We start from the raw sequence: 13,850 nt of genomic DNA on the forward strand, positions 1-13,850 counted from the left end.
CTTATTATTTACAGAAGAAAAATTAGTGCTCTCATCCTGGAAAACTGTGCTGGAGTTCTGGATTCAGTACAATCCACAGATTTAGGAAACAAATGAGTATTTATTATTCCTTTGAGAAATACTTTGAAGTTCCATATTTTCAAAGATCTTGGAATGGTTCAAAATAAATGCAAGTTGTCTCTATAATATGCACAGTAAAAATAACTTCATACATAATTACAGAGACAAAGTTTCCAGGAATTAACTACCTCATTTCCCGCCTTCCTTGGCATCTAATGAAAAATCTCTAAATGATCCACATAAGTGGGTGGAGTAAGTCCTTTCCTTGAAAGTTTTAAGAGAGATTTTTCAGTCTCCAAGTAGCCTCTTCCTAGAGAAGGTGGAAAAGGGAGTTGCCTGTGTTATTTGAGAACATTACTGAAGTGTAGAATGGGAAGAAATCTTAAAAAGCAGTCATTTCAAACCTCTCTTTTTTTAAGGAAGGAAAATGAAATAAAGTATCTCCATTGATTTTGCTTCTTACACTTCTGAGAAACACGACCAACACCATTTGTTACAAACAGCCTGTAATTTGCAACAAATTTTGTCGAGTTTGATAAGGAATAAGTCATTTTAGAATTTGAACATAAAAAAATTCAAACAAGCAGGCTCTAAATAAAGTGGAAAACTCAACCCCGTATAATGGGAAGAACCAAGGTTGGGGTGTGAACAGCATGAGATCAGAACAAGTAAAAAGTTAACACTTTTAATGATATTCTTCCTGCCTCTTGGTGCTACTTCCTGCGATGTAGCCTTCCAACTGGAAAGACACAGAGAATCTTTTTAAAAAGAAATCATGTAAGGGTCTATTTAAAAAGAAATTAGGGGTGCCTGGGTGGCTCAGTCGGTTAAACGCCTGACTTCGGTTCAGGTCATGATCTCACAGTTTGTGGGTTCAAGCCCCGTGTCAGGCTCTCTGCTGTCAATGCAAAGCCTGCTTCAGGTCCTCGGTCTCCCTCACTCTACTCCTCCTCCAACCTCTCTCTGTCTCTCAAAAATAAACATTAAAAAAAATTTTTTAATTGTTATCAGAGTCACTAAAATTATTTCACTGGTAATATTTTTAAAACTACATATAATTATCACTACCATCCTCTCAAGAGAACTATTTCAATTTATGACAAATAGTCATAAAATTACCTGCCTAAATTGTTCACTTATTCTACTGTTTTTAAATTCATGTTTTAAAAAAAAATCCTGGTTATTTTGTGAAGAAATATACCAATTACTCAAAGAGAAAAAATATTTTACAATTCTAAAATACTCATCTTCCCTTACTTGTCAATTTTAAAATTATAGTTTAAAGAAATTGGCATTTTAGATGTTGAGAAAAAGTTCCTTTTGAAATTCAAAAGTTAAAAATAAAATGAATGGTGCATTTTTGTCTAAGAAATATTGTAAATAATTTAGGGAAGTATTAGAATTTCACAGCTGTTCAGGAAAATCCTCAGATTTCCCAAAATAGCATTTTGCACAAACATTGAAGAATTTTAGATCTGTCATCAATCCCAGATTGCTCCTGGTGGGCTGGCCAAAGCACAGCGTTGTGCTTTAAAAGCCAAAACCTTGAGCCAACATGAATTTGAGGAAAATCCCATCGCAGCCTGAACAGAGGTGCTTGTAGAGGAACATTCACATATATGAACCGAATGAATGAGTGAAACTGCCACCATACCAAAATTAGGGAAGGAACCGGTGTTTCCAGAAGACAATAACAGAATATGTGTTTGATATTCAACTGAGATTCTGATGCCTATTTAAGCAAGCTCACAATTTCAATCATGGCTAACCTCTAAGATGGCAAATTGCTCACTTATTAATTTATTAATTTTTCAATAATCAACCCTGGCAGCTTTCCATGCTCATTGCAATTTCATTTTACCTCTGTAAAATTATTAGGGAGGTAAAGAATATATAATGTATGTAATCATAATGTAACACCACTGAGAATGAATTGGTAGCTGTGCTATAGATTGACTTGGGTTTCATTCCCCAAGGCTATCTATGTATTATCCTTATCAAACATGGCCTATTCAAAGCTCTTGACTCATCCATTAATATGTATATAAGCGTACATATATGTAGTAACGAAAATAAAAAGTAATTTTTTTTATGTAGACATAAAAAATAAAGAGGCAAACAATATGCAGAGTGCTGTCCCAATTATGCATTCCTGCATGTCAAAGCACCCCAAACTGATTGGCTTGAAACAATAATATATCTCTCACGGTTCTGCCAATATTCTGGACTCAGGAAGTCCTTGGGTTGGAGTCAGATGAAGTTGGCGATGGTGTCATCATAATACTCTACCAGGCTGTTTTCCCAGGGTAGATCATTCAAAAGACTGACAGTGGTTGTTGGCCCTTTGCTGGGAGTTCAGCTCGCGCTGCTGACAACCTACACGTGACCTCTCCATGTAGCTTGGGCTTCTCATTTCATGCTGCTGGGGTCCTGGAGGGAGCATCCTAAGAGCAACTATTCCAAGACACTCAGGTGTAAACTTAAAGACTTCTTATGAACAAGCTTAGGAAGTATCAAAATACTGCCATGTTCTATTGGTCAAATAATCACTAAAGCCAACCCAGATTCAAGGTAAGGCAAATTCCACCTCTTGATGGGAGTGACAAAATCATATTGCACAGGAGCATGTGACATAGATATTAATGCAGTGATTTTTGGAAAAATACGATCTACAATAATGCAAACAGGACACTGGAAGTAAGATGAGCATAAATTAAGTGGAAATGCTGTCAAACTGGACGTTCCTTACTAGCTATTTTTTTTTCTTTTTTTTTTAAATGAAGCTTTCAAATCCTACATATCTCCTGTGGTATTTTAATCAATACAGTAGAGGCTTCAAATAGAAATTTACTACAGTAGCAGCATGAAACTACATGTTTTATTCTTAATTTAAGAATAAGAAAATGGCAGAATAGAAGAAAAACTTGCTGATATAAGGTCTTATTTTTAGGACAACATATTCAAATAACATGTATACAATTCAAAATTAAAAATGTCTTCCTGTTTTCGTTCATCTCTTTTTGATAAATCATGTTTCTTTCCATTTACTAAATCACCTAAAGGATAATAATACATTCCAAAGTTTATCTACTTTTATCACTAGTCCACAAATCGATGGTTTCACAGGAGATTTAAAGAAAAACAATTCCAAACTATGTAATGTTTAGAAGTGTAATGTTTCTAAAAAGTTTCTTCTGAAAATGTTTCCTCAGTTGGGGCATCTGGGTGGCTTAGTTGGTTAAGCTTCTAACTCTTGATTTTGGTTCAGGTCACGGTCTCACAGTTGTAGGACTGAACCCTGCTTCAAGCCTCCTGTGGGGCTCGGCACTGACAGCATGGTGCCTGCTTGGGATTCTCTCACTCCCTCTCTCCTCTGCTTCCCCCCCCCTCCACACCTTACACACTGGTGTTCTCTCTCCTCTCTCTCTCTCTCTCAAAAAAGAAATAATCATTTAAAAATAAATGAAAAACATAAATAAATAAATATTCCCTATACTTAGCCATTTAGTAGTTTTAGATGTTTTTTGTTAAGTCTTGAGGTAGATTAAAAATAAGCATGGTGTAAAAGTTTTAAAATTTAATTTGGAGGCACAAAAGATAAGCAGGGTCACAAATTTGATATTAGTAGCAAAGGCTTTTAAATAAGATCTGTTCGTTATTTAAACTGTTTAAATTGTTAAATTTAAATCATTAAATTGTTTCAATTGACTAATCAAAGGAAATGATAAAATTTACATGAGAAACATTTTTCTGGAACTAAAAGACAGATAATATCTATTCAGTGTGTTCTTAAATATAATATTTCTATAAAGAACAAGAATTATCCGAATAAAATAGCTTGAGCCAAATACACACACACACACACACACACACACACACACACACACACAATTCAGAATTAACTAATTCTAACATTCAAAGACTCTCTATTACTCTTAAATACAGAGAACAAACTGAGGGTTGATGGGGGTGGGGGAGAGGGGAAAATGGGTGATGGACATTGAGGAGGGCACTTGTTGGGATGAGCACTAAGTGTTGTATGTAAGCGATGAATCATGGGAATCTAATCCCGAAGCCAAGAGCACACTGTATACACTGTATGTTAGCCAGCTTGACAATAACCAAACAAAAACAAAAACAAAGACTATTGATTGCTTATTATATGCTGTTCCTGGTACTCAAAACTTTTGAAAATTATTTCAGGAAAAGCAAAAATAGAATATATGTTAAATTCTTAATAATGTGTACAATTGAGAGGCTGAGGACAGACAACTTCCAAGGACATCCTCTTTAGAACCATGATGAATGGTCAGGGCTGCCCAGCCTAAGGCATGGCCAAATGATTTCCCATGTTGTAATTCCAGTAGCTATTATACTGTTGCCTGGGAATTCCAAATGGAGATATTAGGACGATCATTTTATAAGTTTCCATAGATATAAATAATGTAACTTGTACGTTAATTAGTAAACACTAATTTGCCCTGTCCACATGTGATGGACATTTCAAACTATAATTCATCTCTAAATAAAATTATAGAGTCTCCTCAAAACGAGTTTTTTTATCTTTAATAAAAGAATTAATCTTGAGCTCTTACTGTATTTGCTTCCTATTTTTGTGGAAACAAGCAAACCTTCATTCTTCAATCTTCAAAAATGGTATTTATTCTTTCCCAGATACAAACTGTATCTGTGGAGATACCATCATTAAGAGATTATACATGGTCTCTGGCTCCATGAAGTTTACATTCCAGCCCAACAAACAGGAAATGATAATACAGTCTGAGAAACATGAAAACATGGGAAACAGCAATTGCCCTGAGGCCAGAGATTGGAGAGAGAGGTGGTGTCTTGCTGGACAAGTAGTTTGACCAGCAAGATAAACAGGATTTATTTAGATGAAAAGTATCAGTAACAGTGCTCCAGACAAAGGGAAGAGCAGGTGCAAAAACTCAGAGGATAGAGACAGAAAGATAAAAACAAAGATTCTAAAGGAAATTCTGTTTGGCTAGGCTGGGGGAGAGGAAGAGGAAGGATGGATAGGGGATGTAAGTTGTTTGAATTGCTTTAAGTACTTTCTACATTTTCCAGTGAGTAACTGAAAAGCATTGAAGGGTTAAGCAAGAAAATAATATTATGAGATATATTTGCATTTCAGAAAAACCAGTAGAATGGAAAAGAGATTGGAAGAGTCTTGAAGGGAGGCCAGGTAACCCATCCAATCTCTAGAGAATGATAGCTCCCACAGAAGGGTAGAGGAAATGAAAAAAAGTGGTAGAATTCTCAAAATACAGTATTTAAGAAACAGACTCTAAGGATTTGATTACTGATTAAAATCAGGGGGTGAAAAAGACAGAAGAGTTTTTAAACTCCATTTATTTTTTAATGTTTATTTATTATTTTGAGAGACAGAAAACATGCAAGCAAGAGAGAGAATCCCAAGCAGGCCCCTTGCCATCAGCCTGATATGGAGCTCGATCCCATGAACTGTGAAATCATGACCCAAGCCAAAAGCAAGATTCAGACACTCAACCAAATGAGCCACCCAGGTGCCCCTAAACTCTCTTTAAAATGAGACCCAGTTTATCTTTCTCTTTGGTGAAGGATTAAAGTCTACAAAAACTAATGTTTTGTTGATTTATGTAACAAAAAATGTAAATTTTTATATGTGAATGAAGATCTGAAGACAATTTATGAAAATCAGTGGCTTTATTTCATAGGATCTTAAAAAAATTTACTGAAATCAGTTGCTTTATTTTATAATCACTTACACAGAATAAAAATATTCATTTAATTTCTATAGAAATAGGCTAATCATAAGATAAATACCTACTTTTAAGAAAAGGAGTATTTTAGTACATTCAATTTGCTGTTAAGATATGCAATTTGAAAAAGAGGAAAAAAAGAATTAGATAAAAAATATATAATATTGGTGAAAACTTCACAATATTCTAACTTTCTAGTTTCTTCATTTTCACACACTGGGAGACAAAATCATGTGCAACTTAAAGACATGTTAACTAAAGCTGCCTACTGATTTGAGGAAAAGGGACCTAGGCTTCTTTGAAATAATACTGTTCAGTGGAAACAAAAGGCAATTATAGCCACTAAAGCAAGCCACAAATACTAGTCACATGTGTAATGTTCAATTTTATAGCCTTCATGTTTAAAAAAGAAAAAAGAAACAGGCAAAATTAATGTCCGTGATATATTTTATATAACTTTATATACGCAAAATATTATCATTCTAACATGTAATTTATATGAAATACTTATCAGCTATTTTGTGTTCTTTTAGTAATTCTTTTTGCCTTTGAAATCTCCTGTGTATTTTGCACATAGCACATCACATTTCAAATATAGTAGTAGGAGCGCCTGGATGGCCCAGTGGGTTAAGCGTCTGACTTTGACTCAGGTCATGACCTCATGGTTCATGGGTTGAGGTCATGGTATCACTGTTCATGGGTTTGAGCCCTGCCTTGGGGCTCTGCGCTGACAGCTCATAGCCTGGAGCCTGCTTCTGATTCTGTGTCTCCTTCTCTGCCTGCCTCTCCCCAGCTCACACCTGTGTGTGTGTCTCTCTCAAAAATGAATATTAAAAAAAAACTTCAAATGCATATTAGGCACATGTGGCTAGCGGCTATCCTATTGGATGGTGCAGTTCTAGAACCTGGAGAAACGCGCCAATAGGCTGCTTGCTCCCTTCCTGGGCCATTACAAATTTAGCAAAAGGTCAATGAATAAAGGTTAAAAAAAAATTGCTAAGATCCTTTGGATAGTTGTTTCCTTATGCAGATGTGGCCACTGAGAACAAAAGTTAAAAGTAAGACAGAGGAATCACAAATTGAAACTTTGCTAGTAAGGTGCCAAAAGGCAACAAAAGTATTAAAAAATGGAATTATGTATTCAAAAATCCAAAATCCCAATAAACTTTAAATATCAAACTTTAATCCATTTAAAATAACTCATTTACATACAGCCTTTTAAAGTTTAATTTAAAAATCTCCTGGCAGCGACTTCATTTGGAAGTGGCAGGTTTTTTTTTTTTTTTTTTTTTTTTGACACCAGTAGTTCTGTAAATCCATGGCAAGGGATTGCAAACCAGTTTCCATCTTGATTTAATGCTGTTTTAAGTTTGTAAGAAAAATGTCACTATGTAAACAGCAGACATTTTGATTAAACACGAAAGTTCTTATTTTGGCTGTTAAATCAATAATGCAGCTGGATTGAAAGTAGTTTACATTCCCTCAAAACTGGGCTTTGGTTCAGCTAGTATTGCACTGACATCATTTTCCAGCAAGATCTGGCTGCCTTCAGCAGCTGGTGTAGAAATATCCTTTACAAACAACCACATAATTTTCAGCCTTAACACATTTCAAGAAGAGGGTCTTACAAATTCCTGTGCTTAAAATAGGGCGGTCAATCCAAAAATAGTCTCTCATCTAATGTGTAATTTACTGGTAAAAAATTTTAAGGTAATTTAAACAAGAATAGAAGACAAAGGCCTCTGGGGACATTAGTTCTTTCATTTCACCTGAAACCAACTTTGGAAGAGCGTTCCTACTTTCCTTTCTACAGTAGGCTAATTAATATGTAACTGGGAGCAATGCTTCTCACACTTGTTTTGAAAGCTCCTGAAAGTCACGGTGCTTTCTCCTCAACGTTGAGCCCAGGTCGAACTTCACAGATACTGATGTACTATTTAATTATGCTATACAAACTAGGAATGCCTTAAAAGAGAAAATAAGACCACATTATATACATTTAAAACATAAAACCATAATTACCAGTACATACAAACCATTAAAACGGAGGCAGTGAAACAGATCACAACAGACCATGTTGAGATTTTCAGAGATCATTAATTTACAACTTGAATATTCAAGATCAGCAATCAAAAGTTAAAGAAAAAATATGAAACAAAAATGCTAAAATGTATTCAAGACTACCCAATAACCATAATTTTATATGAATTAGAAAAAGTCACTATGATTCCATTTTGGTAGGAAGACAACTCTCATCTAGTTGGCTGAGCAAAAGTATTCTAAAGCCTCTGCTTAAGAATCCCTAACTCAGAACTTTTAACTACAGGACCTCAAATCGCTTACCTGTAGAAATTCTCTGACATTAGATCCCAGGACACGCAAGATTGTATCATAACCAGATTCTTGACAAAAGACAAAAAACATCTTCCCAAACATTTGGAGGATTTCTCCAGCATTGAGATCTATTTTATTGGTTTGAGAGAACAACAATAAAATATATTATAGCTAGAATATTGTTAGTGGGAAGAATGAAAATAGGTGCGTAATGTAAAGTCAAAACATCCTCAATTTTTGTGCAAGTAGACATAGATTACAAGAGAAAATAATGGCCTGAACAATACAATGAAATCTTTGAAGACAACACATTGACATGTAAGCACTGTCAATGTGTACTTATATGTAAAATAATCAGTTTCTCAGCTTTCACGAAAAACTACTAAATTAATTTCTAGCTTTTTAAAACAGATATTTAATGTATTAACTTATTTTTTCTGCAAAGTACAGAAGGAAGATCATCAAGTATGCACATGACTTAATACTGTGGTGAAAAATGGTTTTCTTCAGGTAAATACACATATTTAATAAGTTGGTTGCATATAGTGTCCCCCAATATTCTCTTCTTTCTTAATGCTCAATTATTAATATTTCCTAAAATCTTCAATTTTTTTCTATAACATCAATTTTAATTGCTATCTCATTAACACAGGAACACAACAATTTATTTAATCAATCTACTCTTATGGAAAACGTAGACTTTTCCAATTTTGTTAATACAAGTAATCCTGAAGTGAAAACATACATAAATCTTAATGCAAATAAACATAATAATTATGAAAAATTCCCAAAGGGTTTGTAGATTTATTTAAGAGACTTTGACTAATGATGCAAAATTATTCTCTACAATGTGTTAATTTACCATCAGATGAAAAATGTGTGCAATTTCTCCTTTATCTCTACTTTTGGCTACACTAAACACTTAATTTTTTAAAACTTGCCAAGTTTGTATGAAAAACTTATTTCAGATTTTTTTCAGTTTTGATTACTAACGAGGCTGAATATTTTTATTATTAACAATTTACTGTACTTTCTTTGTAATTCTTGTATTCTGCAATAGACATTTGCTCTTCTACTCACAGTTGGCAAAGCTAAAAAGCATCTTTTTATTCTACCCAAACTGTAGCCTGGTTGTAAATTAAGCACTGTGTCAATAACTTTGAGAACAACTTTTTTTCTTCCGTGAAGCTCTTTTTAAATTTTGTCTACTTTGTATGAGCTTTCCCTGACATAGACCTCAGTTTCTTGTTTCCTTTACCAATAGTTAACAGAATCCATGATCGCAAGAGAGATTTGAGGATAGTTTCCGCATACTACCCTTTTGTAATTACTATGTTGTTGACACCAAAACTAAAGTTATTATTACATTAAGTATAATAATTTTTTTCCTCCCCCAACAGATGGCTTTCTGTGAGGGGGTGCAGAGAGCTTCTCCATTCTCCAAAGAGCTTGTAAAGGAAAACTAGGACTCAGTGTAGCCTGGGCCTTCCCTCCACCATTGTGCAGTGTACAACCTGCATAACTATACAATGGGATGTTGGTTCGTGTATTCCTTTGGGCTTCTACGTGTAACTTAGACAAAGAAGGAACGTCACATTCAACTTACTGAGGACTTTGCTTGCAGCAGCAACCAAATCGTAAGTTTTAGAATCATCATATATTATTCTGACAAGAAACTGTCCTTCTTCATCTAACTGTGCCTCTTTTCTGGAAAACAAAAACAAGAGACGGGAAAAATGTTGAAATAAAAGAGTAGCTACCACAGTTACAACGATTGCATAAACCATGGTTTTATACCTGAACTAGGATATTTTTGGCAAGTTTGTTGAAATCAATGTCATTTGCCTAAAAGTCTAGTGCTCAAGAAGGGATTATTTCACATTCCCCTCCTCAAATTAAAATGATACATTTAAGCATATTTTAGCAAGACTTACATGTATATAGTAATGCCCAATGCAACACCTGATAGTAAACAGAATCAAGAAATAAGTTTTGGTTTAACAAATGGTTGGCAAATATTTGTTGAGTCCCTATATGTACCAGGCATTGTTCCAGGGATTAGGGATAGAACCTTTAGCAAGTCAAACAAAAATACATGACCTCTTGCAACATATGCATTCTAGGAGGGGAGACAGACAGGAATAAAACTAATACGTAACATATAATGCCAAGTAGTGTGAAGAAAAATAAAGATAGGTCGGGGGGAGGGAGCTGGAGTACAAAAGCCAGGAAGCCTCACTGAGATACTGGCAATTGAGCAGAGTCTGAAGAAGCTTTGGGACTGAGCCACCGAGCAAGGTGGGGCAGGCTAGGCAGGACCAGCCTGGGTGTCTGAGGACCAGCAGAGCCCAGCGTGCCTGGAACAGAGGTGGGGGGCAGAGTAGCTGTAAGAGAATGAGTCAGAGTGGTAACAAGGAGGCCAGGTGGACATTTACTTGAAAGAGATGGATAATTCTGGCCCTTGTGATACGAGCAGTGAGACAAACTGATGTAGGTTAAAGAACTTAATCGTGCTGCTGCATTGAGACCAGACCAGAAGGGTCTAGGACAAAGTGAGGAGACCAGCTAGGAGGCAACTGTCAAAACCCAGGCGAGAAAGGCTGGTAACTTGATTCAGAGTGGAAGCAGTGAATAGAGGAAGTGGTCGAGATGAAATATATTCTGCAGGCAAATCCAACATGATCTACGGATGGATTGGATCCAGGGTGTGAGAGAAGGGCAGGGCACACAGATGACACCGAGGTTGTAGCCTGAGAAACTGGAAGGGTGTTGTCACCAACAGGAAACTGGGAAAGGCCAGGCCGTTGGAGGCGGACTGGAGGGGTGTGGGTGAGGGGAGGTAAGATCAAGAGTTACGTTTTAAACACGTTTGAGGTGCCAAGTGGACTGATAAAATCTGCTAACAGATCCTTAGCTTATTACATGCAGTAGCTCAAAATATATAGAGTATTCATTCATTTTTAATAGTTGTCATATATAATACATTTATTTTGATAGGATTTGGATTATTTTCTCAAACACATGTCCAAAGGAGAAATCTATTATTCACAACATTGCCAGCTGTAGAAGAGAGCTGACAAGTTTGCAGATATCTTTTCCAATGCTAAATTCACAAAAATACGTGGAGCTTGGGTATCAATCTGACTCCCAATCCAATTCCTCTAAATCCCTGTGTGCTGCCAGAAGAATGCAAGACCAACTAGCCACTGTCATCAGGGGAACGTGAAACACTGTAGCGCAAATAGCTCCTTTTGAAACGCTGCCAAGGCAGGCCACAGTGCCTTCTCTCTCTCTCTGGAAGCTGCTGTAATCTGTATCACAGCTGCTGTTCATGGTTGGAATACCAGTGTCTGCTCAGGGGAAAAGCTCCAAATGGTGGCATGTCTTAGGTCCAGGTGGGATGTAGCTATTCTTAAAAAGTACCCTGTGTTCTTCATAGTATACTACCTGTTTCCTTGCAGTTATGAATAACAGTGCATGTAAAAGACAAAACGAAACAAGAGAGCCTGATTTCGGTAGGTATGAAAATCTGACTTTCAGAGCCTGGAATTCACTAGCTGAATAAACGTGGACAAATCACACAAAGCACATGAGTATTAAACCCTCACTTTTTAAAAACAAGAGCAATAATATAACCCAACACCTACACTGTAAGAGAGACAGTATGCAGAAGTATGTTCTAAGTTGTTGAGGAGTCTGTGTGTATATATATACACACACATTATAATATTATATATATATATATATATATACACATACACACATATATATACACATTATTATATATACACACATACATATATACACACATTATTATACATACATATTATATATATATATATAATTAATGACAATAGGGCCTCTTATGTCTACATATTCAAAAAATTACACAGCTGTACATAAGATGTGGAAATCTTCCTTTTACTGAACATGCACAGCTATTAAATAAAAGAAACACATGTTCCAAACCGTAAGTGTTTTTAATACCAGAAGTCAGTGAAATATCCCCAAATTATGAAGATACAATGTACACTGACTTACCTTTTGATAAATGCTATTATGTGTCTTGCACATTATAATTTTTAATTGTGTAAAAATATAAAATAAGGAAAGGAAAAACTTTTTAAAAATCCTTCATTATTCCGAGAGAACTACTGCTAATATTATATTAGAGTTGTTCATGTTTCAATACACTTGTATGTATAACACAGACCAGATTAAACTGCTTTAAAATCTCCTTTTTAGACTTAGTATTTGATGGATATCTCTTCATGTCAAAAAATATATTTCTATACTTTGCATAAAATTGCATGTGTAGGCACACTGAAGTTTTAGTATGTATTTAGATTGCTTCTATTTTTTGCAAGTATAAACAATGTTTTGATGCGTACCTTTGTAGCTAATTGATTATATTTCTATATAAAAATAGAATACATTCCTAGAAATGGAATTGCTGATTTGAAAGATACGGATAGCCTAATTTTTCTCATTTTGCCACTGACATTTTATTACAAAATAGCATTGCTCAACAGATTAGAATTCTGAAGCCTCTGAGGTAACTGGGTGGCTCAGTTGGTTGAGCATCCTACCGGCTCAGGTCATGATCTCACGGTTCATGGGTTCCAGCCGCACGCTGGGCTCTGTGCTAACAGCTCAGAGCCTGGAGCCTGGAGCCTGCTTCCGATTCTGTGTGTGTCTCTCTCTCTGCCCCTTCCCCACTCCTGCTCTGTCTCTCTCTGTCTCTCAAAAAAAAATAGAAATGTAGAGGCGCCTGGGTGGCTCAGTCGGTTAAGCGTCCCACTTCGGCTCAGGTCATGATCTTGCAGTCCCTTGAGTTCGAGCCCCGCTTTGGTCTCTGTGCTGACAGCTCAGAGTCTGGAGCCTACTTCTGCTTTGGTTTCTGTGTCTCCCTCTCTCTCTCTGCCCCTCCCCAGTTTGCACTCTGTCTCTCTCTCAAAAATAAACATTAAAAAATCTAAAAAAAAAAAAAATGTTTAAAAAAAGAATTTTGAAGCCTCTAACTTAGGGCATTCTAATAAAATATAGATATGTTTTAATTAAATATAATATAATAAAATATAAATTAATTTGTTTTCACTGTGCCCTCTTCCAATGGGGTAAATCAAATGACATAAATTTCTGTAATAAACTCACTTTCTCGGAAACACTCACCAATCTATAACAAGAGTTAAATGAATGAAGTACAAGCAGTATACTCAATCTCTCTTCATAAAATAGAAGAATGGCCATTTCCCTAGAAATCCCCTAACCATGAGTCAATGCATTCCTTCTTTCCTTTCTCTTGTTTTAATAAAATAAGCTCCCTTATCTTTTAAGTTTTACTTCCTGAAGTGATCAGACCCACATGCTCCCTGGAGGGAGGCTGAACTATAAATTAAACAGTAGTACATGGAAGGAAGTCATCATCTTCTTTGAAAAATGTTACACTAAATTCTAATTAATTATTTAAAATACTTAGAATTCCTTATTTACATTTATTTTAGAAATCTTTTGGAATTTTGGGTGGCCCTTTAATTACTCTCCCCACCCCCAGCCCCAGGAGGAGGTATTTTGCCACAAATATTTGATCACCTATTACTCCCCAGGCATTTTCTTAGGTACTTTTGATACATCAATGAAGGAAATAAAGATCCCTGCCCTCACAGAGCTTACATTTTAACTGGCAGAAACAAT

General features: G+C 35.7%; 1 protein-coding gene across 3 annotated transcripts in view; it reads right to left on the reverse strand.

Moving 5' to 3' along the window:
- GUCY1B1 (guanylate cyclase 1 soluble subunit beta 1) overlaps positions 1 to 13,850 on the reverse strand; it is a 46,862-nt gene that overhangs the window by 19,440 nt on the left and 13,572 nt on the right. For all 3 annotated transcript variants that reach the window (XM_027067875.2, XM_027067872.2, XM_053216809.1), the window contains exons 3-4: positions 9,763 to 9,863; positions 8,166 to 8,284 (exon numbers count right to left, since the gene is read on the reverse strand). In XM_027067875.2, coding sequence (XP_026923676.1) covers positions 8,166 to 8,284; positions 9,763 to 9,863 — 220 coding nt within the window. The remainder of the gene's footprint in view (positions 1 to 8,165; positions 8,285 to 9,762; positions 9,864 to 13,850) is intronic.

Source organism: Acinonyx jubatus, chromosome B1, assembly GCF_027475565.1.
Source record: "Acinonyx jubatus isolate Ajub_Pintada_27869175 chromosome B1, VMU_Ajub_asm_v1.0, whole genome shotgun sequence".
Classification (NCBI taxonomy): domain Eukaryota; kingdom Metazoa; phylum Chordata; class Mammalia; order Carnivora; family Felidae; genus Acinonyx; species Acinonyx jubatus.